This window comes from Onthophagus taurus, chromosome 7 (genome assembly GCF_036711975.1).
Source record: "Onthophagus taurus isolate NC chromosome 7, IU_Otau_3.0, whole genome shotgun sequence".
Taxonomy (NCBI): Eukaryota; Metazoa; Arthropoda; class Insecta; order Coleoptera; family Scarabaeidae; genus Onthophagus; species Onthophagus taurus.
This window is the reverse complement of record NC_091972.1, coordinates 11,420,577-11,448,490: the sequence shown is the minus strand read 5'-3', so window position 1 is coordinate 11,448,490 and position 27,914 is coordinate 11,420,577. Positions and strand designations below refer to the sequence as shown.

General features: G+C 32.0%; 1 protein-coding gene and 1 long non-coding RNA gene across 3 annotated transcripts in view; one reads left to right on the top strand and one right to left on the bottom strand.

Moving 5' to 3' along the window:
- The window catches only part of LOC111423848 (uncharacterized), a 31,719-nt gene extending 7,655 nt beyond the window's left edge, over positions 1–24,064 (top strand). Inside the window, exons 2-7 of the mRNA XM_023057230.2 lie at positions 15,900–16,148; positions 16,202–18,087; positions 18,151–18,505; positions 21,242–21,469; positions 21,536–22,325; positions 22,381–24,064. Coding sequence (XP_022912998.2) covers positions 15,927–16,148; positions 16,202–18,087; positions 18,151–18,505; positions 21,242–21,469; positions 21,536–22,325; positions 22,381–22,658 — 3,759 coding nt within the window. The 5' untranslated portion in view covers positions 15,900–15,926 and the 3' untranslated portion in view covers positions 22,659–24,064. The remainder of the gene's footprint in view (positions 1–15,899; positions 16,149–16,201; positions 18,088–18,150; positions 18,506–21,241; positions 21,470–21,535; positions 22,326–22,380) is intronic.
- On the bottom strand, positions 130–27,585 carry LOC139430673 (uncharacterized). Of its 2 annotated transcripts, XR_011641059.1 has the most exons (3): positions 26,822–27,585; positions 14,226–14,439; positions 9,985–14,172 (listed from the first exon to the last, which is right to left on the bottom strand). It is a non-coding gene; the product is annotated as an uncharacterized lncRNA (long non-coding RNA). The 2 variants fall into 2 exon arrangements; XR_011641060.1 differs by lacking the exons at positions 9,985–14,172; positions 14,226–14,439 and adding an exon at positions 130–1,976.
- Positions 27,586–27,914: the final 329 nt, after the last annotated feature.

The window sequence follows — 27,914 nt, the reverse complement described above, 5'->3', positions numbered from 1 at the left end:
ATATAAGTAACTGAATATTATGAAGTACACCAGCACGTTTACAACATAAGATTAATTAAAACACATAGTGTATGACTATTGCACTTTAAAGGACTTAAGATTGAAGTATTTCAAAGATAAATAAGTAAACTCCGTAAACTAGTAAATTTATTAAATTGAATAAATTCGTAATGTTGCTGAAGTGTAGGCAAACAATAAAGTGATATACATAGGAATACTGAGTGTCTGGAAAATAAAAAGGTCTTCTTTTCTTCTTCAGGGCTTTGCAATTTTGAATGGCCCAATTTATTTGAATATCTCTTTTGTGCTTGGTTCCATATATTGATTTTACTGATAAAAGATTATTAATTTTGAATCTAATGGTGTAAACATCGCCTAAATGGAAATATTACCAATTTTATGTGGATATTGATTCAGCTACCTCTGTAATTATTAATTTGTTAACACTTTTGATACATATCATTTATAATAATTCTTTTATTCAGTTGAACGCAATTCGTTAATGAAAACAATTTTCTGCATTGAAAACGGCGGTAAATAACATTGTAAACCAGACATTTTAACAATTTTGAATGTATAAATACTTAATATTCTGAATACAGAACAAAACACGGTATTGTTTTGTAAAATTTTAGCGAAAAACAACGAATTTAAATATAAATTCACAAAAAAGGTATTTATTAAGGTTATAAAATATTAATAAATTCAATACTTAGGTACTTAATTTTGATTAAAACGTGTAGCGAGATGCTTTTAAAAATCGTTTATAACCAGAGCCTAACTTTTAATTACTTAAAAGTTGGCGAAGAATTTAATCCCTTGGTACATTTTAACGACTAAAACTCTTTAAATATTACATAAAAAATATTCTCTAAGTCTTTTTTAAAATGCGTAGAAGAGATTATTAAAAAGATAAAATTAAATTAATTTTTGAATAACCACTACATTCATTAATCAATTTTTGCATTCGCTATAAATAAACGTTTTAAATTGATACTTAAATTAAAAGACCAATCACACAGTCGATTTACAACGAGTAGCTTTCGTTGCTTTTAAAACGTGCATTTCGCAAATGCGAAACGTCCTCGTTGCTGTTGTAGTCGATAATTTTTAACGGCCGGTCACAGCATGTGTTCAGAAACGGCTTTTGATCTCATTTTTCTTTGCCTGAACACATCTGCGATCGTATTCCCCTCGTCTGTCGAGACTAACGCCCCCGGGTTCGAAAGGGTTTACCACCAACAGAATCTTTTACCTTTGTCAAACTTCAAAACAAACCCGACTCGTCGCATTTCCTGTCGTTTACAGGAAACACCTTTCCTCGTACGTGCGTTTCCTCCATTATTACTGTTGTTGTTATCGTCATCCGAAGATATTTTATTTTTATTACCACTGTCAACAAATTAATAATACATTTTTTTATTGCTTTTCCATTCAGTTTTAATCGTAATTTTTAAATAGATCGATTTCATTGATCGAAATCGTTGTCATCACTTAGCGACAACCAACATCAATTTCTTCTCTGGAGAAGACGGGAGAAAGATTCTTTTATTTTCCTACCGTTCTTCTTCTTCTTCGAGAGTTAGTATGTGAAACTTGAAACTAAAACTTGAAACTCTCGGATTTTTCTTAATGCTTACGACTGCGTCTGCTTTCACAGATTCTTCTTGGTTTACTTTATACTTGAAGCGATATAAAAAACGATTTCAGTGTGTCAAGATAAGGATTAGAAAGAAGTTGCGGCGCTAAAGATTTTTTTCTTTTTCTCATAATTGATTCGTTGGTTGTTTCATTCTCGTTATCGTTTCGGCGAAATAAACAAATCATTGTTATAAACAAATAACGGCGGCTGGTGAATTTTGATTACAAAAGTACTCTCTTGCGCAATGCCGCAAACATTTTTAATTTGCCTCTGGATTGGTGACAATCTCTGTTGAAATTGTTAAGTGCTGATTTCACTCGCGAAATATATTTTGCTGAAAACAAATAAATCTCATTTTTGAAAGTGTACACGGTTTAAATGTTTTGAAGTAATTATTTTTAACGTTTTGATAACTTATAACCTTTAATATAAATCCCATTCATTTTAGTTTTCTTTATTGACGTTATTTATACCACAATGAAAATAAATTAAATAACTTTGTTTATTATTATAGCGATTTTTACAAAAATCATTTGTTTACTACAGGATTTAATCATTTCCAACAATTAAATTTAAATCATTAACACCCTTTTAAGTACTTATTTAGTGTTTCTTTGTTTATGGTTCTAACTTTTTATTGGTTTCAACTTCAACAGTGAATGCAGTGTTAAAAAAAGTTAACGCTTTCTTTCTATTCTCATAAATAATCTACAAATTGTAACAAAACAATAAATTATAATTAGCATGACAAAACTTACATCTATTCAATTTATCAATAACCGTTTTAGAGAATATAATTGGATGTGATCACTTCAGAAATAAGAGAAAGTTCTCTTTTGGTTGTTCTCAAGTTCTCAATCATTACGTATTCTTCATCCTACATGCTAAAGACCGCTCGATTTTCTTGACAAAGATTTATGGAAATCTCCTACACTCATTCTTCTTAAAATGGTTAAACGAATGTCTAGTAAAACTAAGCAAATGCGGATTTTAGAATAATCCAAGATATAAACAAATACTAAAATTATTCTTGTTTTAAATAAACAAGTCGTTTAAATGCAAGTAATGTGCTGATGAGGTGCCTACCAAAAATAGAAACATAAGGTTCACCGATGATACGAAACATACATAAATATCGACACAATGATATTTTTCGAAGAAGTATACATGAGTTCAACACGTCACGTTTATCATAATATCACAGGACAGAATGTAACACGTACGTTATCGGGACTTTACATTCATAGATTATGCAAAATAGGATCGTACCGTTTCGATTTACATGGATACGGACCAAGTTTGTATGATTTCTGTATCATTTCCTATCACGATGTACTATCTAAAGATATATGTAACTACAAACAACCGTTACTATCAAATAATTTTGAGAATCTACATATCTCTCATTAATAATTTAAAGAAAACATTAATGTGGCTTTTGATAGTTTACAAGACGAGATTGAAATGACTACATCTTCATGTTAACTTTATTCATTGCACTCTATTTTAAAATAATTGAACCCTCAGTTTGTAAATCGATTTATTAGGGTCTTGACACGTACAGCATTTTTAGTGAAGCGATGTAGCGCTGGGACATTCAACACATGTCTTTTCAAATAAAACAAGAATACAAAGTGGAAAGTCACCTTGAAAATCGGGTACTTTTTTCCTAACTCATGATAAAAGAGTATTCGATATAAAATAAAAAGAAATTTTCAAATTTTATTTACTACCATTTGTCTATTTTTAGACAATCGTTACAAAATTTCAGTTGGTATTAAGCAACACTGATTTCTAGGAGAAATAACTTAAAAATGTCAATGCAAAACGCTCAATGTTGTATATCTGCAACAAAACAAACTCGAAAGATTTCCTTTGACCTTTTGTGATCACATCATTTTACATAAACGCCATGAAAATATTTATATTCCATTATATGGTTTCTATTTTTGCGTTTATGTTTCACTTTAGTTGCTAATTGAATTTCTCAGAATGTGACATATGAGGAAATTGCAATATGTCAAATGGTTCATTGCTTATGTGCAATTATGTACATATACAGTGATACAATAAAGTCTACATACACCCCAAAACATGATAATATCTCAGCTCCTGAAACGTAATTCAATGAATTTTTTAAACGAAGGATATTAGAAGTCTATATTATTTTAATACAAAGTCGAAACAGTTCCACTTGTGCTACGAAATGAAGGCTACAGCAGTAGATTTGGTCGCACATCTCTCAAGACGGCTAAACCCGAATGATTCTAGTTCTAGGTCTTGTGTTAGTTCTAGTGATAGTGCAAAACTAGAACTAACACTAGATCTAGAACTAGAAACATCCGAGAGACGTGTGGCTAGTCTCTCAAGACTGCTAAACCCGAATTATTCTAATTCTAGGTCTTGTGTTAGTTCTAGTAATAGTGCTAGTGTAAAACTAAAACTAGATACTTTCTAGTTCTAGGTCTAGTGTTAGTTCTAGTTTTAGTTCAACAAAAATATACAACATAGTGATATCTTATGCAAACTAGCGCTACTTACCACTGTCTCTAGAACTAACATTAGACCTAGAACTAGAAGCATTCGGGCTTAGCCGCACGTCTTTCAAGGCGGGTAAACCCGAATTATTCTAGTTCTAGGTCTTGTGTTAGTTCCAGTGATAGTGTAAAACTAGAATTAACACTAGACCTAGAACGAGAAACATTCGGGTTTAGCCGCACGTTTCTCAAGACGGCTAAAGCCGAATTATTCTAGTTCTAGGTCTTGTGTTAGTTCCAGTGATAGTGTAAAACTAGAATTAACACTAGACCTAGAACGAGAAACATTCGGGTTTAGCCGCACGTTTCTCAAGACGGCTAAAGCCGAATTATTCTAGTTCTAGGTCTTGTGTTAGTTCCAGTGATAGTGTAAAACTAGAATTAACACTAGACCTAGAACGAGAAACATTCGGGTTTAGCCGCACGTTTCTCAAGACGGCTAAAGGCGAATTATTCTAGTTCTAGGTCTTGTGTTAGTTCTAGTAATAGTGCTAGTGTAAAACTAGAACTAACCATAGAACTAGATACTTTCTAGTTCTAGATCTAGTGTTAGTTCTAGTTTTAGTTCAATAAAAATATGCAACATAATGATATCTTATGCCAACTACGCTTCTTACCACTGTTTCTAGAACTAACATTACACCTAAAAGTAGAAACATTCAGGTTTAGGCGTTTTAAGAGACGCACTTTTTAGTTCTAAGTCTAGTGTTAGTCTAGTTTTATTTGTTATTCAGCGCTAGATAGTTGTATATTTTTATTGAGCAATAACGGACACTGATAGAGATGTTTTTAGGACTGTATGTAGACTTTTTTGAGTTAAAGATATGATTATGTTTTGTGTTCCCTTTGATTAATAATAACTTACTTATATAGTTTTTATGTATAATATGGAAATAATATGAAGGTCTTACATGTTTTGATAAAAAATTTCATTGAATTACATTTCGGGAGCTGAGATATTATCATTTTCCGGGCTGTATGTAGACTTTATTGTATCACTGTAGCACTCTTTTCTATGAACTTTGACAATTTAGTTTATTTGCTGGTTTTAGGAAATTTGCTGATTGGCACTTGGACTACTTTTTTACGGTATGTTGCATATAAACACTAATAATTCTAATGATCTTGCTTTGAGCACAAAAACATTTTGCACCGAGAGAACTTTTAATGAGGTTAGGTCGAATAGATTTTTACTACACACAACAAAGTCCTTTCATTTTACATAAGTTACCAAGAAATATGTATCCTTATTCATTTTTTTTTTAATTGATGGGCGTTGTTACACTAATAATGTAATATCCAGTAAACCGAAATAACTGTTCTAATTTTTATAGTCATCAAACAATACTTTTGTTGTCAAAAATGTGAATCTAATTAAACGATTTCGTTTTCTTCCCAATTTCTTCTTTCTTTACAACTTATATTATATGGCATATCAATAGAACAGAATCAAAACATAAATTTCACATTTTAATGTTTTTAAATAATTTTGGGTGGTTCACTGACAACTTAGAAACCCTGTTGATATTGAAATAAGTCCCTTATATGAGATGTCAAAAAAAGTGTCAATTTTAAGTATCCATTAAAATTAGTATTTTTATTAACAAAATTTTAGTTAAGTAAAAAGAAGAGTATTAAAATGTTAGCTTCTTGTGGTAAAGAAGTAAAAATACACGAATGGCCTGATGGGGTTTTAGTTGGTGGAGTGTCGTCGATTAACGGAGTGACCTTCAAGGGTCTGTCTTGGTCTCACTCCGGAAGTAACCTGCTCGCAGTGCCGTCCGGTCACAACCCCATTTTACTAAAGGAATGCGATAATAACGACGAAGCGAACGGCGATATCTTCTGGGCGGACAATTTAAAAGGCTTAAACGGGGGCATAGAATCCGGCATTTTTCCCAACACCGTTGAGAACTATTTAACGATCGGCCTGGTAACCGGACAAATTATAGCCTACGATATTTACGATCAATGCCCCGTCAAAAACTACGTGTGTCTTCCTGAACCCGTCGTTCTTTTAGATTACACCTACGATGATACTTTGTTGGCGGCCGCTTGTAGAAATGGTAAAATTTACTTTTACGACAGCAACGGAATCGTAAACACGTGCCTAAGCGTACCGCTCAGTAAATCTGTATCAACTATGATGTTCCACCCGACTTCGGATTCTTATTTACTAGCTGGAAGTAAAGAAGGGATATTGGCCGGATGGGATGTTAACACTGCAGCTATAAAATTTCAATGTCAAAATCACGAAAGGGATGTCGCTGATGTTTGTATGGCTACAGAAGATTTATTAATATCTGTTAGTTCAGATCAAAGAGTTTTATTTTACGATCTGCGTAGTCAAACAACTGTAAACACCGTTAATATTGGTATCGATTTGACATCTGTAGCATATTATGCGCCGAATGAAGACGTTCTTGTTGGAACATCGGAAGGAAGAATTTTGTGTTTCGATAAAAGACAACCATCGATAATAAAACATTCGTTTGATTCACAAAAAAATTCACCTGTAAAACATATTTCTTTCAATACACGAAAATGCGTATCAGAACCGAAATTTTCTGAACCAATTTATCCAGAAAACAAGATTGCAAATCAATCTTTAACAAGTATTTTTAAATTCGGAGATTTCATTAATAGCGACACATTTTTATCTAGAAAGGATGATGACTTATCAGCGGTAGAAAGTAAATTAATTCCCGATATCAATGAGCCTAGAAGCGAAACGATGCGAATAGGAGAAGGTAGTGGAGCTCCTTTTTATCAACTTATCGAAGAGAACTCTTTAAAAGCTCTTAAACAAGAGATTATTAACACTAATAAAGAAATTATAAAAAAATTCAAGGATGATATTTCGGATGAATTTTTTAAAATCCGAATGGAAGTAAGTCGGGAATTTTGCCATTTAGAGCGGATGCAAAACCAAAAGTGGCGAGAATTTCATAATAAATTATCAAAATTGGCTACGCACGAACGAAAAGAACACAAAACGATGTCTGAAAGTCAATTTTCTGAACTTACAGAAACTTTTAAATTTGATGGTACTAAATTGGACACATTAAAGGAAAACAGTATAAAAAAATTATAAATCAGAAAATATAATAAAATTTTAGTGGTGTATAAAGTTTTGTTTAATAATAAAATAATAAATTTTAATTAATTATAATAACTTATATTGTAGTTTTCTTATCACAATAACAAACGATATTGATTCGTGATCTAGTTCTTCGAATACATAACTCGACTTTTGTCTATTTATTTAACCTAGTTTCTTTGATTAGCTGTGCAACATGAAAATCATTCCTATCGTTGCGGTCTGGGCGATGAAAACGTTTATGGCGTAATTGACAGAATAAACAGACACAACCAGCGTGCAATATCAATCAACGGTCCAAAGATATCTAATCTATTTCCCTTGATGGGGAGCTTTAAACTGGTTATGTGTTTTAAATATAACTTAACGATTAGGCACAATAGAATGAAAAATTATCTTCATTCATTTACAATAAATAAATAATCAATATATAACTTCTACAATAATATCTTAAATAAGCAAGTAAATAGGTTTTAAAACAATATTTTTTTGTTATTCATTCAGATTATGTTTCCTGATTATAAATCGATTTTTAAACACTTTCTTTGTTTTGAAGAGTTGAAATTCGAAGTAAAGCTGACTAAGCGTTCAAGTGTAAACCTTCTAATTGAATCATATCGAATATAACGGTCGAGGTATTCCATTTGGAGTATTTTCATATACATACAGACTTATTGACCGCAGTGAAAGGTTTAGACACTTTATTGTGGTTATTTGATATTTATTCGTGTCTGTGTATACCGAGTGGCACAAAAATTATCAATCAAATGAAATGTGACGTATTAGATTTACATAAATTATTTGTACCCACTGATTTAATATTCTTTTTATCGACATTTCCTGCTTTATGGACACACTAGATATAGATGTAAATAATTAGATATTTATATTTATTATTATAAGTAGATATTCTATCGTATGTAGATATAAATAATAAGAGAATTTTATTGAAAATTTGGATTGGAGTTGAGTGCTTTTTAGCCAGATTGAATGAATCACTTGGCATTCTCCAATCAATAATGAGACTGCTAGAAATATGAGAATAGATTTTCTTTAGGTTTTTAAAATATTCTTGTTGATATTAACGGTTCATTCTCACTTTCTGCTTCTATCCATCATCACCATGTGATCTAGCTCATTCTCATCTTTATTCTCGTGATTTAAAACCTGCTACTACCCTGAATTTTTGAGGTTCGTACACGATAATCTTTCGAAACTACATTATCACTGCTAATGGACTGGTTTTGCAAAACTCCCCTGTTTATGTACAGTAACAGATCACGTTTTAAACACTGGACCACATGGTGTACAATTTTGTTGTTTTTAGACTGATTTCTAGGATTCCGGATATTTCAATCGGTTGTGACTCATGTGCTTACCACTCCTCACGAAAGGTTGAAGACAGATTCATGATGGCAAATATAGTTATTTAATTTATAAATAGAAATTTTATTTGTTTTGAGACTGCCATGTGATCTTGAGCCGGAGGGGTTAATTACAAGCACAATTTTTGGATGTCAATTGTTGTTCATATGTCCCACGTGATTATGTCATTGTCTCTTCTGTTGCATTGATCTCAACATCTTCATCTCGGCCACTCATAACGTATATACAATTTCCTCAAGTCTTTCACTGGACCATGGGTGCTAGATATGTCTATGTCTAAACAGTTAAATTCCATGACATGTTCAATTGACTTATTATCGGTCTTATCAACAAAAATAGCTATGTTGAGATTGTGACTTACTTGAGAGAAGTGATACAGTTGTCGTTGTAGGTCATCTTCTGTTCCAAGTCGAAGAATCATCCAAGTATTGCTGCATCATCTGCATAACATACCATGCTAACTCGATTGGTGCCCATCAAGTACTCAGAAACGGGCTAAGAATGTCTCCCTCTTTAATTGCTCCCATTGTGCCAAAATTATCTGTTGTTTCATTCCTTATTCTTACTTTAGTTGTGTTTTCGTATTCAACTCATGTATTATCTTTATTAAGTTAGCAGGCACATTCTTTTCTTTTAAGATATTTATGATGTCCACCAGACGAATAGTGTCAAAAGCTTGGTAAGATCTACAAAGCAGATGAATGCAGGTTTGTCAAACTTAATGGACTGTTCATTTATCTGATTGATAATGAATACTACGTCGGTTACAGATCGACCTTTTCTGAAACCTTGTTGTTCTTCAGCTACATTAGGCTCTCTAGATTTTCTTTTGCGAGTATTGATGAATAATTTCATGGAAGTGTTTAAGATTGAGATTTACGTTATAATTCTCTGGACGCGTTCATGTCTTTGTTTAATATTCTAATTGTAATGCTGTTATGCCATTCCTTCTGGTACTTTTGAATAATGGGGAATTTTGTTAAACATTTCTGTCAATTTCTATACCAACTTGTGCCATCCCTACAACTCGTTGTTTATGTTATCACTTCCACAAGACTTTTTGTACTTTAATTTTGTAAGTTTAGCTTCAACATCTTCTTTAGAGATTATGGCGAAAGCATCGGTCATATATTCTCTAATAGCAGCTAGTTCTTCGGCTGAATAAAGTTCTTTAAAACACTTTTGCCAACTTTCTATTGGCACGGTTTTGGATTTCTCAAAATTGTCCACACCTTAGTTTACACTCCATACAAATTCTAAGTCATATCATACATAAATTTTATCCAAAATTCTCTTTGTACAACATTTTTATTTAAACGTTGTATAATCTAAAATAATCCATGATTTATATTTTACACGTTTTAACACGTTTTGAAAGTTGTGATCCGAGAAAGTGGTCTAATCTTGTAAGATATTGTCTAGCACTTAAGGTATTTAGAGCATATTAAAGTTATCATCTCTAGCAAGATTCATGATATTTACTGTAAGTTATATTTTGCTTTATAATATGGTCGACTGAAAATCCGATTTTTCGAACGTTTTATTATAATGTATTTTCGATTAAACAAATTACTAAAAAAATAAAAAATTTTAATATTACATTTCAATGTTTATTATAAAACCAGAATAAAATTTCCAGCCACTGGATATAAACAAGTAAAGTCTGGAGTTTAAATATTTGATGTTCTGCAAACTTCACGGTTTACGTGAATCAAATAACAAATTCTCCCGAAATACAAACGTACACAACGAGAAAATACAGAAAGAGATAGAGACACGTTGACTACTATGGAATGAGTCGACGAGCGAGAGTAAGTTATTTATTTATAGTTTAGGGTCAAGAACTTCATGCACCCCGCGACCTCATCAAAAAGTTCACACAACCAGGGCATATAAACTGCTGCTGGTATATCAACGTGACGTAGACGTTATTGTCGATGTGTGAGACACAACCCAATGAAAATCAACCAAATGGCTCAATTGGCCCGCGTTCTCTATCCATCAGATTAAACTGTGTGCGGTGCCGTACGATATTTCTCCTAATGGAGGCAATTGCATAAAATGGATATAGAGAAATTTCAACATCTGGGACGCGTTTGTGCCGTGGGTGTGCATCTAGATATTCTCACTATGTATCGATTCTTATACGCCCTATAATTACGTCCAATCAGTTATGACGGCAACGCTTATAACACTATAAAGACGAAGATGGATGACATTTTTTATATTTCTAATCAAGTTTGATATTCAATTTCATTCCTAAACGTATGATTTTAGTAATCGAGACATGGGCAAAGCTGACGCAATTTAATTACTGCTGGATGAAGATATTTTTTTTTTAATTAAGATATCCGTATCAAATTAAAATATAATTAACCAAAAACGGCATGAAAGATAATTTAAAAATATTAAATCGCGAGATTGATTAAAAACGAGCTAAAAATATAATCATTAAATTATAATATAGTTAATTAGTTTTATAAAATTTAGTATATGAATATTTCGAGAAAATATAACCATTTGGTTATATATAAAATAAAATTAATGAAGATAAAAAGAGTATAACCGAAAAAGGAAAGGATGCGCAATTACACCATAAAAGAGAAACTGGAAGTGGAGTTAATAATAAAGAAAGCGGAGTAGAATTCTTTACATATTTCAAAAAGTTTGGGGCATCTGGTGATGATTTATTAATAATGAGATATCATTACAACCAAATTTTGCATCTAATCCAATTTTAAAACATTACAAAATTTAAATTTATCATTTAAAACAGTTCATAAATTACCCAAGAAAAAGCTAAAACCTCATTCAAAACATAAAACAAATTTATGAAGTTTCAAAACTTTTTATCTTGTATAAGTTTCGTGCTTCAGTTTAAATGTCCACAATTTGCCTACGTAAACAAGACCGTTCAGACACTTTACATAAATCATTTGAACGTGTAAAACCCTCTTATATCTTCCTTAACATTTTTAAAAAAAGGGTGAAAGTAACTTTTAACATTTTTTGTATATGCCAAGAAAATGTTTAGTAGGTTCGAAGAAATATACAATGTGTGAACTTGTTTACATATTGATGCAAAATCTCGTTCTACTTTAACACATCCCGGTGGAGCCTGTAAAGAAAACACTTTAAAAGTGTTAAGTGTTTAAAAGGAAATAATCTTTTCTATCTTAATAAGAAAAAATAACTTATATAGTAATAGATTTTATAGACATTTTAAGGAATTGATATGAGGAACAGTTGTTCAATTTCGTACTTGAATTAATAATCGACTTGTCTACGGCTTATAAACGAAACGTCTACTCTCTAAATCAATACATTTACGACACAGTGCGGTGAGAACACTTTCAAGTTGACTAAAGTTGGAACACTTTGTTACAAACTTAAAAATGTACCTTCCACAACAAAAAAGAACCTAAACTTTCAATTTATCTCTATAAAACTCCTCCAAGATTGTTAGGTAGTTTTTGTTATCGTTTCTTTAAAAATTGTTTTATTAGGTAGAAATCGGTATTGACCTCACAAACAAACCAAAACGATAAAACGTTGAGATAAATTTTAAGACATCGAGTCATTTCGGTGACGAGAACTCCGTCCGAAAATGCTAACGAAAAGAAAAGAAAATAAGCCCCGTTCGCTTCAAAAGGGCAACATTCGAGAATCGAGGGGGCCAAATATTTTAATAATCGACCTGCCAGCTGCAGATATTAAAGCACAGATTACACCTTTTGACAGTGGCCCCTCTTCGTCCCTTCTCTCACTTTATCCATATACGAACGAATGAATTCTCGACCTAAATTTGTCCTGGCTGCGATGAAACTTCTCTACTACCACCTACTTCTTCGAGGATCGTGCCGACAAATTCACACAAAGAGAGGCGACAAACGCGAACCGAAGAACAATAACTCGAGAAAAAAACGTCTCTGGAAAGACGAATACGTGCTTTCTTTATGGATAGATAGAGATAAAGCTTTCTCTAAGGAACACGGTCTTTCGTTGTTTCTCTCTTGGATGTCTTAACTTAAAGATACAAGCCTAACAAAGGTCACGGTTGTTTATATTGACATGAAGCGCGTATCTTCTCAAAAACCCGACAATATCTTTTATTTATTAAACGATAATTAGTTGATAGGAACTGGTAGTACAAAGTAGTCAATTAATAATATTTCTTCCAATAAATTTAACAAAAATAAATCAATTTATAGTATATATTAGAATATGGATTTCTGTAGGAACTAATATTAAATCTTTTAAGTCTGAATTCCCTGTTGCAAATTAAATGTCTCATGATTTAATCATTTCTATTAAAGAATAATTGAAAGTTGTCCCATTTCAATAAAAATTTGTTTCAGAGTTAACTGGTATTTATGATTAAAATAAATTAGTTCTATTTAAAATTATCTGGAGTGGCCTACACTCAACTTTTATAGATTTTGATAAATAATAAAACCGTTTTAATTTTTTTAGTAAGTAGCCATAAGCCATAAGTATGAATTCTGCAATCATATCAACGAATTATATCCAATGAAATGGTTGGTCAAGCTTTATGATTGCATTCTATAAGAGATGCAATGAATCCATCAACTGTAGCTACGAAATCTATAATTTTTATGTAAATGAGTTCTTAAGCGAAAGAGAAATCAATTCTCAAGATCTTAAATATATACTTGATGGATTGTAGAATTCAAATATAGCTGCCAAAAATCATAGGATTAGTTAGATACCAGAACTCAGCATAAACAGAAATTTTTGAGAGGAATCAAGTGCACTTAAAAACCTAGAATAGACCTTAAGAATATGTAATTGAATCCTTGTTAAGTAACATGACGATGTTTCTAATTGATTGCAAATAGTTTGACAATCACCAAGAAGTTATTTCTATTTTGAATATGTTAGAAATACTTTAAAAATGTCAAAATCATTTTTTTTACTTCTCTCATCTTGGTGAAGTATCATACATATGTTTTTAATAGAGCAGATCCGTTTTGATTGACACCAATCAGTATATCCCATTTTCTAAAATCTTCGAATTTCCTGTAAGTGTGTATTTTGGTGGTATTAAATGCTCTTATCAAATAACCTGAAGGTGTATCTTATCGAGTAATACCATTTTGACACACTCTAACAAGCCTTTTCTATTTCTTGATATTGCTAATACACATTGATCCATATTGCCTTTAACTCCATATCTATAATCAACTATGTAGTTCATAGAATAACTAATATTTTATATCTTCTAGATATAGAGATTGTAAAATATTACAACTATAGTACGTCGTTCGCAAAGCAAATTCAGTTTCTATCTGTAATTATTCTACACATTACGACTTTTGCGACCTATGTCCATAATACACTTCAAATTTGGTGGAACAAATAATACCTACATATGTATATGCTTCACTATATCTCGTTGATATAATGAAAAATGTAGAGTGTAGGGTATTATATGTTTATAATCGATAATGAAAGTGGTAAAATAACCAATACCTGCGCTTCCATGCCTAGAAACAACTTTGAGTCTGGTAAAGTCACTAATACCTACTTTATATCTCACCTAATATAGTTCAAAAAATTGCTAAATTATCTGCTGCTAAAATTATTCAGCAGCTGAATTTCCGGGCAATATAAAACGCTTGACCATCTAGAATTTTGACCATCTTATCCTTGCACTCCAACTTTGAACAGGAAGTTTACTCATTCAAGGTTAAGAGCCAACATTATGAAACTTAGAATATGTAGAAGCAGCAGTAAGCATACAGAGGGAATCCCTGCAATTAAAAACACGAATAAGATCTGGAAGCACACTTCAAAAGGAAGGTGCTCATTTCGGCTATATAGTATATCACCGAAGATAAAGTCAAAGTTTTGAGATACTTATCACAGTACTATATATTTTGACTTATAATTAACTTACAAAGGTAGAAGAATCTAGGTGAAAACGTAGTAAAGAGACTTGTAAAAGAGGTCTGGCAGATATACATGTTATTTTGTTGGTGTTTAACTGCCCTAAGAACCTAAAATTGCTTTCAAAGCTTTGTTCAATTACAACAAAATGAATGACTCAATCAAAAAATTGTGATTAGAAGTTATGTTAGAGGAGAAAGTTTATCATATCATTTGGCATAACAATTAGCAGAGTATAATGTAAATCCAGACTCGGTTAACATCAACCACTACAGCATCTTAACCTGAATATCAAAAAATCGCTAATTATAATGAACAATAAGTTTATTTCTTTATGTTTGCAGCAATTCATTCGTAATTAAGATATAGGAAAAGAATATCAAATAAATAAAGAAACACAATTCATGGATCCATAAACTTAGTTCTAACTAGTAAATGATAAGAATTGAGATTTTAAATGTTTTAAAAGATTAGGTTAAGTAAACTGATGATATAACTATTACACAATCACCAACTGCGTTTATGGTAGAAGAAGGTTCGACATGTGTTCGGGTTAAGTGCCACTAAACGTTGATGGATTTTGCCTAAAATCAGATACAGATCTACGACTTCAATGTAATAACTGTAATAAGTAAACGCAACTAATAGCGTTTTTGAGTTATCATGTTTACCACAAAGACATAATACTAAAAATAGTCTTACATTAATTCAATTTCAATAATTACCGTATGTTGTTAATTTTAAATCCCAATATCGCTGAAAATTTATTTTAACCCCATTTTCCCGGTAACAGCCATTGTGTAAAATAGTTATTGATGAGTTCAATTGCAGCTTCCGCTTGTAACGCAATGGGTACCAAGCCCCCGAAAACAATACGACGCACCCAAAGCCCATGTAGGCGTGATGAAATTCAGAATAATACAGGCGAGTTTACGCGACAATTAGTCCTTTAATGTTTGTTGTTTGCGCGGAATTAGAGCGTGTGGACGAAGTATAGATAAAAAAGGGAACGTGTCAACGAGTCATAATGATGATGATGATGATGATGATGGAGTGGTGATGTAATAAATTCTTACTCCAATTAACTATCTAAAAGTTAAAAAGTAAAAAGAATTAAATTTCTTATTTGAGTTTATTGAATCCATATCGCTGCTTTTAATAAACTTTTAATAAACCCGTACGTGTTTTCGCTATTAGTCATTCCACTTAAAGAGGAGCCACATCTGCAATAACACAGATACGGTATTCAACGTTTGCGGTTTGGAATGGAATAACGAAAAGAAAGGAATTACTGATGACCGAGGGATTTCATATTTACTTTCAGATGATGTGCACATGATTGATAACCGAGATGCCTCCTGCATACGCATTAACGCTGCTCCTTCTGGTGCTGACTTCTTCCGGTGCCATTGACGAAGACTTCGCCTTCGATCTTTCCGACGAGATAGGAACGCCGATTCCCGTACAAAATTTAAACAAGAAGTTCCTTCCAACTACAACCGCCGTCGTTGGACGTGTATTCCATTACCAAATACCTGTAGACGTTTTTAAAGAAGAAACTATAAAATTAAAGGTTTGTACAAAAGAATTTTCAATGAATTATTAAAATTATCTTGATTTTTTTAGGCAAAATTAGATGGTTATCAATCTTTACCATCATGGTTACTATTTGGTAAATCGGCAGGTGTTTTTTGGGGTGTTCCAACGGAAGAAGATATTGGGGAACATCACGTGGTCGTCAAAGCTTACAAAAAGAATGACATCGTTACGTACGAGTTTATTTTGATTGTACACGATGGTGAAAATTACGAAGAATGTTCGACGTCCGATGATTTAACGGTGCTTAAAATAAAAATCGCCAAAGAATTGAAAACGATCAATCCTAAACAAAGAGTTACTTCCGTTATGAACATTGCAAAATTTCTCGGGTTGCCAGATAGTGCCTTTAAAATAAAATCATCGCTCGAATCAAATGAAAACGCAAACGTTTTTATGATTGGACCAGGAAATGTAAAATCACGCAATTTGAAGGCATCGACAATTATTAAAGTCGTCGTCGGATGTAATGGGAGATTGTGGAACAAAACAACAAAAATTATTCATAGCTTAAAGCCGCAATGTGTTGATGGAACGGTTGAAGAAGTTTTAGGATTACCAGTTACTGGTTGGGAATTACTTAAAGAAAAATCTGATTATAGGTCAAAAAGACAAATCGAAAACGGAAGCGGAGATGATTTAACAAATAGTGGTGATGGTGACGGTGAAGATGATTATGTATACGAAAATTACGATTACGAAGAATACTTGGATAACAACGATGACTTAGAAACGCCTGTTCTTTCTTTCCCTGTCGGTACAACAACCCCACGCACAACAACAACGGAAAAGTTAACTACAACAACTCCTTCAACAACTACAACAACCACTTCATCAACTTCAACAGGTGCTTCAACAGTTACGGAAGAAATTACGGAAGTTCATCCTCATCGTCATCATCACGGCGAATCTATGAGTCCTATTTCTGAAAAGAAAACAACTGTTAGTATTCAAACCAGTAGAGAGACTAATGTGTTTACAACTACTGAAAAAGACGATTTTGACAATTACGATTATGATATAGATGATGAAGATGATGACATCGAAAGTGAAACGATAATTCCAGTGAACAAACCCAAACTTGATTCATCCAATAAAAAAATAACCAAAGTTGATGAAGATAATTTGGAATATACACCAGCAAGTGAGTCCACAACAATGAATGAGAAAATTACTGAAACAATGAGTGAAACCACTGTTAGTGTTTTACCAAAAAAATCCACAACAATAATAGATGAAGAAGACGATGACAAAACAAAAATAGAAGTTACAAGTTATATAGATAACGAAGTTACATCTACCACTGAAATCGAAAAAGAAATTATTACAAGTCCAACAACCACCACGTCAACAACCACATCATCAACTACAACAACCACATTACCACCATCAACTACAACCACAACAACCACATCCACGACTATTTTACCTCCAATTTTATTAACAACAAACTCAACAGAATCTCAAACAACACCTATCACTTCAACAACAGAAACACTACTAAAACTTTCTACAACAACAGAAAGCGCAAATATAAACACAACATTATCTGAAGTTGTTGAATCCACGACTCAACTAGGTCCATCAACCGAAGAAACGAATGATACTCAGGAAGAAACTGTTGTTAAACAAACAACGCTTAGACATATTACAACAACGCAAAAACCGACTAGTCGCGTTACAACGGAAACTATTATTTATGAAGTGCGGAATTTCCCACCGACTCTTCAAAACCGATTAAATCGTGTTGCTGCAACGGCCGGGAAAGCTTTTAATTTTACTATTCCTGAAGATACATTCTCCGATTTAGAAGACGGAACGAATTTGAAATTGGAATTTTTAGATGCCGAAGGAAGACCTGTCGATAAATACTCGTGGTGTCAATTCAGACAGGAAGCGAGGGAAATTTACGGATTGTAAGTAAACATTAAAATCGGTAAATCGTAAATATAATTCGATCAAATTTTTATTTTCGTTAGGCCTATGGAAGATAATGTCTCTAGATGGACGTACACGATTAGAGCGACGGATTCTGAAGGTGCCTCAGTTTCAGATCATTTAGAAATATCGGTTCAACACCACAAATCTAGAAGAGCGGTAAACCATGAGTTCTCGCTTTACGTACAACTGGAAAAGAAGTATCAGTTTCCATACCAAATAGAGTGGCCGCTACGAATACTTAATTCATTAAAGGAAATTTATCGTCTTCCGAATTTAAATGATATAACTGTTAGGAATGTAGACCACCATAGTGTACCAGCAGTTTTTACTTGGACTAATGACTCATTGCCAAAACATATTTGTCCTAAAAAGGAATTGGATAGTATTTTTAAGGTAAGATTTTTATTTTTTATTAATTAAAAATACAGGGTGTTACACATAACTGGTTCGTTAGAACTTTCTCAGGTTCCACTATTCATAGAGATTTGAAACTTTGGTAGCATGGGTTGTTCATTGGGAACTTTCGATCTAAAATATTTTTAAGATGGCCGCCACTTCCGGTCTACCGGAACTAGACCATAACTTCGTTATTTTAAATAAAATGCTATAGTTTTTATTTCACCATGCTCTTTAAAACTCCATTTCACAGCCAACGTTGATTCAAAAAAGATCTACATTGGCACAATTACTCTTCTGATGCTGTCAAATAGATTGTCATTTATGCTGTATCTTATACAGGATGGTCAAAAATTGAGTTACTGTTTCTCCATTTTCAATGGCGAAAAACTCAAAAATTTTAAATGAAACGCCCCATATTTTTTTAGCACATCAGAATTCTCTAGAAATGATCTATAAACATTAAAATGTATTAAAACATGCACGAAATGCAGGTTTTTTTTATTAGAAAGCTATGGAATTTTGATAGTTTTTGGTCCATGTTTGTATTATTGTTGTCATTAGTTACATTAGTTACAACGCCGATATTTGAAAGTTATTTTGTATTGATGGCGAATGTAATAAACTTTTGGACAGGACGTGTCGAACACTTAATGAGAGATGCCTAACAAACCTAACGCTCATCGCAAGGTAAAATTTCAAAAAAAGGATAAAGATTTTCTTAATAAATATTTTATCGTATTTTATTGCATTTCGAAATTCAATTTAATAACAAATTTATGTTATAAATTTATATTTTTATCCAAATCTAATTTTTGCCATTAATTTTTTGCTTTAATTGTTTCATTTATTTGATCTTCTGTTTATTATTGTTGGTAAGTAAAAGCTAGTAAACTAAAAGATTATCAATCGTAGCTAATAGTAGAAATAATAATAGAAATAAATTAAACGAAAAACTGTCAAAATGTCATGGCCTTCTAATAAAAATACAAACGGTTTCCTGCATTACCTGCATGTTTTGATAAATTTTCCAATATGAGAGAAACTAAAATAAATAGGTATACGAATGTTTATAGATAAATTGCAGAGAATTAAATTCCCTTTCTGGTAGGCTAATAAAATATGGGGGTTCCATTTAAAATTTCCGACTTTCTTGCGGTTGAATATGGAGAAACGGTAATACCATTTTTGACCACCTGTATAAGATCCTCTGATACAACAAATAACAATCTATTTGATAGCATCTAAAGAGTGATCGTGCCAATTTAGAGCTTTTTTGAATGAACGTTGGCAGAGATATGGGGTTTTAAAGAGACTGGTGAAATTTGACAAAAAGAACTTAAAATCAAAATAACTCCAAAACGAAAGACGCTAGGTACCAATAACTTTTATAAAAGTCAACATATTTTTGTACGTACAATTAAAAGGTGTAATAAAAATTATAGCATTTCATTTAAAATAACGAAGTTATGGTCTACTTCCGGTAGACCGGAAGTGGCAGCCATTTTGAAAATATTTTAGATCGAAAGTTCCGAATGAACAATCCATGCTGCCAAAATTTCAAAACTGTACGAATAGTAGAACCTAAAAAAGTTCTAACGAACCATTTACGTGAGACACCTGTATATTAATTATGTAATGTACAGGATGTTCCAATTTCGTTGTCCGCATAGGCTATCTCCGAAACTAAAAGAGATAGAAAAAATTTTTATTAATTATTCAATAACTATAAGAAATATACCAAACAAACTATATATATTTGTTATTAGAATAAAAATAACAAATTATTTTAAGTCATAGCCAACTATGGTTGCCATTTAAAAGAATAAAGTTACGTCTAAAATCTCGAAAATAAAAGATGGGAGAAAAATTCTACCTACGCCACTGAATTCTTCGTAAAAAGTTACCCATATAATATTTTATTTATAATACTCCATCTTTGATAATAAGTGAGATATTCGCGATTGTCGTTTTCGCAAAATTTTGTCGAAAAACGAAATCATGACATGTAAGCTACTTTTTTTCTATCTCTTTTAGTTTCGGAGATAATCTATGCGGACATCGAAATTGGGACACCCTATACTCTTGGTAAACTCTCATGGAATCGATGGGCCTATTATCAAAATGGATTAAGGCAATTTACTAGTTCAACTGCACCCTTAATCTTCGAATTGTCTGAATTAGTGCATTATTTATCTGGCAGTGCAATATGAATTTTCTTAATCTTTTCTTCTACTTCTTCTTTCTTTTGCACCCATTCTACATCTTGATGTTGAATCTCGAAACCATCTCCTATAGGACCAATAGGTTCAACGCCACTTCTTCTATTACATGATATTTAAAGTTTGTGCATCGATACATGCCGTCACCCTGCTCATGACACTATAGACTTTCTATATAAAGTATTAACTTCAGATTAAAGCCATTTATGAATAAGCGGAAATGGACACCACTTTAATATCAATAATCACTTAATTTTGAAGCCCCACTTCCTTTTGTTGTGTGTAATCTTTCTATTATCTTTCCAGTCATAAATTCAACCTATTTTACATTTTCATACATTACATCAGAACTGATTTTATAACAACCTCAGTAAATTCCTCAAGGTATAGAATTCCAAAATGACTTGAAACTTTTTAATTACATGAATTCCTCTGGTTCTGATAAATACAACGATGTTAATTTTCTTCCTAATTTCACATGTTTTCATTATATATTGTTTTTTTATTTTAGGTTTTGACAATAAATCACGATGGTGATCCAACGCACGAATTAATTACAGCTCTTTCGCCTGCACTTAAAGTTAAAAAGGTTGCATATAAAGGACTAGGAGTATGCGAACCAAAACAACCACCTCCAGCTCCAATGACACCTCCAACAAATTTCTCCCCAGTTTTAAGAAATCCAGTAGATCATATCAACGCTACCGTTGGAAAATTATTAGTGTTTAAAGTTCCAGATGTAAGACTTTATTTCTTTATGGGTCATTAAAACTTAACTCATAAATGTTATTTATTACTTTTTTAGGATACATTTTATGATCCTGAAGATACAGATCCACGTAATTTACGTATGAAGCTTTTAACATCCGATCGTCAACCGCTTCCATTCGATAATTGGTTACAGTTCGACGATAAAAATAAAGAGTTTTATGGTATTCCAATGATTAATGACACCGGATCACGCGAATATCAACTGATTTGTAAAGATAGCGGGGGATTATCCGCTAGTGATAGCTTAGTAGTTGTAGTACATCCCGCTCCAAGATATCATTACAACGTCGAATTTCGAATGTCTCTTGTAACCGAATACGAAAAATTCGTACATAGCGCAGGCGTTAAACGAAAATTCGTCGAAAAACTTCAGGAATTATTCGAAGATAAAACCACCGATCACATCCAATTAAAATCAATTAGTAGAGGTTCAACCATTATTAGTTGGTACAACACTTCGCTTCGTTTAGATCAGTGTCCAAGAGATGAAATCAAAAGACTCGGTTCTATGTTAGTGAATACCGACCGAACGATCGCTTCGAGAGTTCAGTATATTATGGATGACGATTTTCCGGTTAAATCAATACAGTTGGAAGATTTGGGAGCGTGTAAACGACAATCCATACAAGTACCTAAATTAGATACTACCCCACCACCTCCAGTAGATGAAGGAGGATCTTCTTCTAACTCGTATCAAGACGAGTATTTAGTCACCTTCATTGTTCCAGCTATTATTATTACCGCTATGTTATTATTAGCTGGGGTGTTTGCTTGTATTTTATATCGAAGGAGACGAAGTGGTAAAATGAATGTTGATGATGAAGGTAAGAATCAATGTTGAAGTAAAATCAAAATTAGCTAACTTTGTGTTTAATTTAGGTAGAGCTACATATGGGAATAAAGGTATCCCAGTAATATTTCAAGAGGAATTGGAAGATAAACCAGAATCAGGGACGAAGACTCCTATAATATTTAAGGATGAAAAACCTCCATTGGCCCCACCCGAATACAGCAAGAGTGGTTCTTTAAAATTAACGGACGATTCTGAGCCGTATCAACCACCACCACCAGTAGCTAGGGTACAAGAAAACGGAAGGCAGTTAAGACCAAAACCAACGCCCACATATAGAAAACCTCCGCCTTACGTGCCTCCCTAAAGATACATAACTAAACCCACATAAAAAAAAATCCTTTATTAATTCCCCCCACACAGAGAGAGAGAGCTTGCTACGATCGTTTCGTAGATACATTTTTTTTATAATTCGTCTCCTTTAAACATACATTTATTTTAGACGTTTTAACATCGCGTCGGGTTACATATCGTAATTTTAGAAAACGAGGAATGTTTCGAAAACACCTCTGTGTTTAAAAAGAAAACTTACTCTACGATAAAATTGTGTATATAGAAAAAAAATTGTCTGTTTTTTTAATTAAGACTTATGGGAAACTTAATAATTTTCGGTGTTCAATTGTGATTTGATGGAAAATTCATGAAAATCAAAAAAAAAAGAACAAGAAAAATGTACTTATACCCACTCCTATAGGTTTTTTCTTCTTAAAACGTACAAGAAGTAAGAAGACAAATTGTGATTTTTAAAACCATTTTTATACATATCTAGAAATACAGAGGATGTTGTATTTTAACATTTTTAACAAGACGATTCTTTTTAAAATCATTTTAAATATTTAAATACAACATTTTCATTAAAAAAAAGTGAAAATTTTAAGTTTTAATTCGCATTTTAGGTTTTATAGAAGATCAAAAAAATGTACCAAGAAAGTAATATAATAGATACTATAAATATGATACAAAACTCTATTGATGGGTATCACTTTTTGTATGTTTTTACTTTTCTATTATAGTAGTTTCTCTTTCTATTTAACAAAAAAGAAATCTAGTGTCTGGACCAAAAAAAAAATCGATATGGAGAAGAATCTTTTTGTTTCTTCAAATTTATTTCACGCCGTTTCTCGCTTACACTTTGATAGTGTATATTTATGATTATTGTACGTACTTATATATTTATATTATAGTTGCGCGTAGTCTCACTCGTGTCTTTCTCGTTAATATGATTCTTCCTAATAATATTAAAAAAAATAATAATAAACGATCGTAAACTAACAAAACTATCAGAATAAGTGCCATATATATTTTTAATAATGATTTTATTGGTAAACATTAATTAATTACTCATTTCTGTAGCCTCATCAAAAAATATTTAATTGTATATCACACAAAAAATATATAAAAAAGAAAACAAGAGGTACGCTTATTTTTCAAGCACAAAACGACTTATTTCACTTTTATTTTTTTGGTGAATCTTAGCAGAAAAATAAGTTTTTAAATGATATTCATATAAATTATAAGGTCCACATTGATATACAATCGAAAAATATGTAATAAGACTGTACATTTAATTATATTCTTACTTTTTTTTCAATTTTTATTTGATCTGTATCTTATTGTCAATAAAATTATATGTGTATTCAATGTATTCCACGTGTGACGTAGTTTGTGGAATTATCTAATAAATAAAATGTTCTAAATGATGAACTAAACTCACATGACTTCTTTTTTATACTAAATAAAACAAAATTGATGAATTTTTAACATTCTCATTAACAATAAGAACTCCATCCACATCAGGGTAAACATGGGTCTTTAAAAGTACCACTTCTATTGTGCAATTTGATTGTCTTTTATATCTAGATGTCTATCATGATTCAGACTTATCCTATTACATTACATAAATTATATCTATTGCACCTCAATAGATAACATTATTAAATTTCACCGTGCAGTGCAATGTTCTTAACGAACCTTAATGTCTTGCTTGATGAAAAGTCATTCAGATCCTTTGGAGAGATAAAGTACGACCCAAAAATCGCGAATCTGATACGATTAACATCAGGGCAGTGGCATAAAATATACTCAACCGTCTCCTCGTCCCAAAATATTCCCGGGTTGAACAGTGGCGATGTTAATAAACAACTTAGCGTGTCTCATTCCAGGAGAACTGTTCCACAGTAGGCAAAGTCGCCCTTCAGCCCAATCCTATGTTTGGACATCCACCCACTGCTCGCTCTGGCCCCAAACACTTTAGCGCTGTCCTCTTGTGCTAGCTCATCTGCCACTTCATTGCCAGCAACCTCAGAGTGACCTGGGACCCAGATCAGAGATCTCAGTTATTACAACTCAGTGTGTTTAAAGTTCTTTTAGTCATTAACCAGAGCCGACACCGTTTTTACGGCCTGCATTCACTGGAGAGAAGCTTGCCTGTCTGAGAAAAATTGTACTGTCATGTTCTTCAACTCTCTCTCAAGAAAGATTTTAGCACCCACGTGAATAGCAAATACTTCCGCCTAGAATACAGTACAGTACGTACCCAGGCTATAAGTTTGCTTAATCCGAACTGTCTGGCAGTATAATCCTGCCCAACCCCTTCCGGCGTTTTTGATCCATCTGTGAACATGCAAATATATGCCAGAACCAGAAATTTTCGTTTTCGATCCAAGACTGCCGTTCAGTACAATCTGGTATCGAGCATTAATCATTGGTAGTGATTCCGTCAAATCTGACGGCATAACCATATCAGTGGTTATAGTGTCTTGGTAGCCCATTGGTAGAACATGTCGGAGCAGTTTTGAGAATATTGCTTAAACCTGTAAATGGTAGTTCTAGCCACTGTCTCTATATGCAAATGCAAAGAAGAAAGGCCAAGCAGAAAATCCATTGTTAGAGTTGGAGTTGTGTTTATCGCACCAGAGATTGCCCATCCAGCTACTCATTAAATTCGTGAAAGTTTACTGATAACTGAAGTCTGTCGGGCTTTCCTATACCAGGTTACTGCTCTTTATGTGATCATAGGTCTAACCATAGTCATATAGAGCCAGTACAGACTTATACTATAGACTTATATAATAACATTCCGGTTGAAATTGCTACACAACAATTTTAGATGTATGAAATTTCAGAATATTCATCCTAGTAACCTAGTATTCTAGAGACAGATATATCAGAATGTATAACAAAAACTATACCATTCCATTTATAATAATGTGTTTGTAGTCTACTTCTGGTAGATGAGATATAAAAACATATTACCCAGTAAACAAGAAACCTCTGTGAAACATTTCAATTTTAACGTACAGTGAATTAAATGAAACATCTTAGAACTACGTTTCATATACGTGACAGATACGATTTTTACGAAACGTATCTAAAGATATGTATCAAATACATTTCAGTAGAAATATTTATGAAATATCATTAAAATATGCAGCAGAAACATTTCATTTGAAACATTTCGCTACAAATGTGTCTGAAACATGTCTGGAATATCTTCAGCACCGCCTGTGAACGTATGTACAAACATTAATTAATGTTTGTAAACAGAAGTAACCTAAGGTAACATTCCTTCACGGTTTAATTGACAGTTCAAAAGAAAACTTCACGCTATGATTGGCATTACTAATTACTAAAGAAAACTTCACGCTATAATTAATGTTTGTAAACAAAACTAACCTTACGTAACATTCCTTCACGGTTTAATTGGCATTTCAAAAGAAAACTTCACGCTATGATTGGCATTACTAATTACTAAAGAAAACTTCACGCTATAATTAATGTTTGTAAACAGAACTAACCTTACCTAACATTCCTTCACGGTTTAATTGGCATTTCAAAAGAAACCTTCGCGCTATAATTAATGTTTGTAAACAAAACTAACCTTACTTAACATTCCTTCACGGTTTAATTGATAGTTCAAAAGAAAACTTCACGCTATGATTGGCATTACTAATTACTAAAGAAAACTTCACGCTATAATTAATGTTTATAAACAAAACTAACCTTACCTAACATTCCTTCACGGTTTAATTGGCATTTCAAAAGAAAACTTCACGCTATGATTGGCATTACTAATTACTAAAGAAAACTTCACGCTATAATTAATGTTTGTAAACAGAACTAACCTTACCTAACATTCCTTTATAGATTGTAAGATCAGAGTTATAAACAGAAATTCAAAGACGCAAATGTGTTAAAACCCTAAAAACTTTTATGAACACTGTATATAGAGACCCTATGTAAAACCCATATCTATCTAAAAACTAAAATTTAACAGTCCACAATTGGACAGACATGTAAACATCTCAAAACCAACAGCGTCCATTTTGATAATTAATTATAATAAAATTAATAAAGTAGCAATTTTTGAAATCAAAGTTTTAAGCATTACCTATATGTAATAGAATTTAAATAAACTTATATTAATACTATTACAAAATATAAATAAATAGAATAATGTAAATAATTTACCTGATATGGGATAATTAAAAATAATTCCATAAACATAGATAACATTATTAACTGAGATATCTAAAAATGAATCACCTATGTTATTCTCATTTCACAATCCGTTTGTTATGGATTTTTTTTTTATTTGTTTTGCTATATGTATGTGGAATATTATTTTCTTGGAATGTTGTTTATCTCATTATCATCTTTATATGCAAGAACCAGAACATCACATTTTTCTGTTAAATCTCATATCCTTCTTTCATTTCAATTTATAATTTTGGCAATCACATTGATATCATAACTATGACAAACTATACTGGATTTCAATAAATCATTCATAATATCATTTTCCTATAATAACAGTTCTCAAATCATTGACAATGATGTAGATAGGAGCTTGCCTTGCAATAGTTTAACACACAGCTCACATATCCCTCTTTCTTTTCAATTGATAATCACATTAATATCATCAGTATGACACACTATACTGGATTTTAATAAATTGTTCACATCATATTCATCTAATACTGGTTCTGAAATCATTAACAATGATGTAGATGCGTCAGGCATCTAATCTTACTGGCATTAAAATTGCCAGTAAGAAAATGTAATGAACAAACTTTGCTGTAATAGCTTCATTACATTTCGTAAATCAAAGTTTCTTGCTCGCCTTGGGACTATTAAAAAATGATATATTTAAGCCAATGGCTGTTAATACAACATAGTTTGAACATTAATTTTTAATTGCACAAGAAGAGAATACCTAAAATTACAAATTTTAATTTAAGGTTATAATAAACAACACCTGTAGCTATTACCTTAACATTTAAATTATTGATTAGTTTTTTATACTAATTATGAAATTTAAACAAATAACTTTCTTATATAATAAAATAAACTAAATAACATACAAAAAATACAAAAATCATATTAATTAATAAAAAGTTTAGATTGATTTGGATCTGGTGACGTCACAATGAAGACGTTTAAGGTGGGCATCATTTCGTAATTTTATTTGAAATAAAATAATTAAATATTGTTGATTAATCGTTTTATATTATCAATAAAGATTAAAATATGTCTCAAAAATGTATAAATAATAATAAATAAT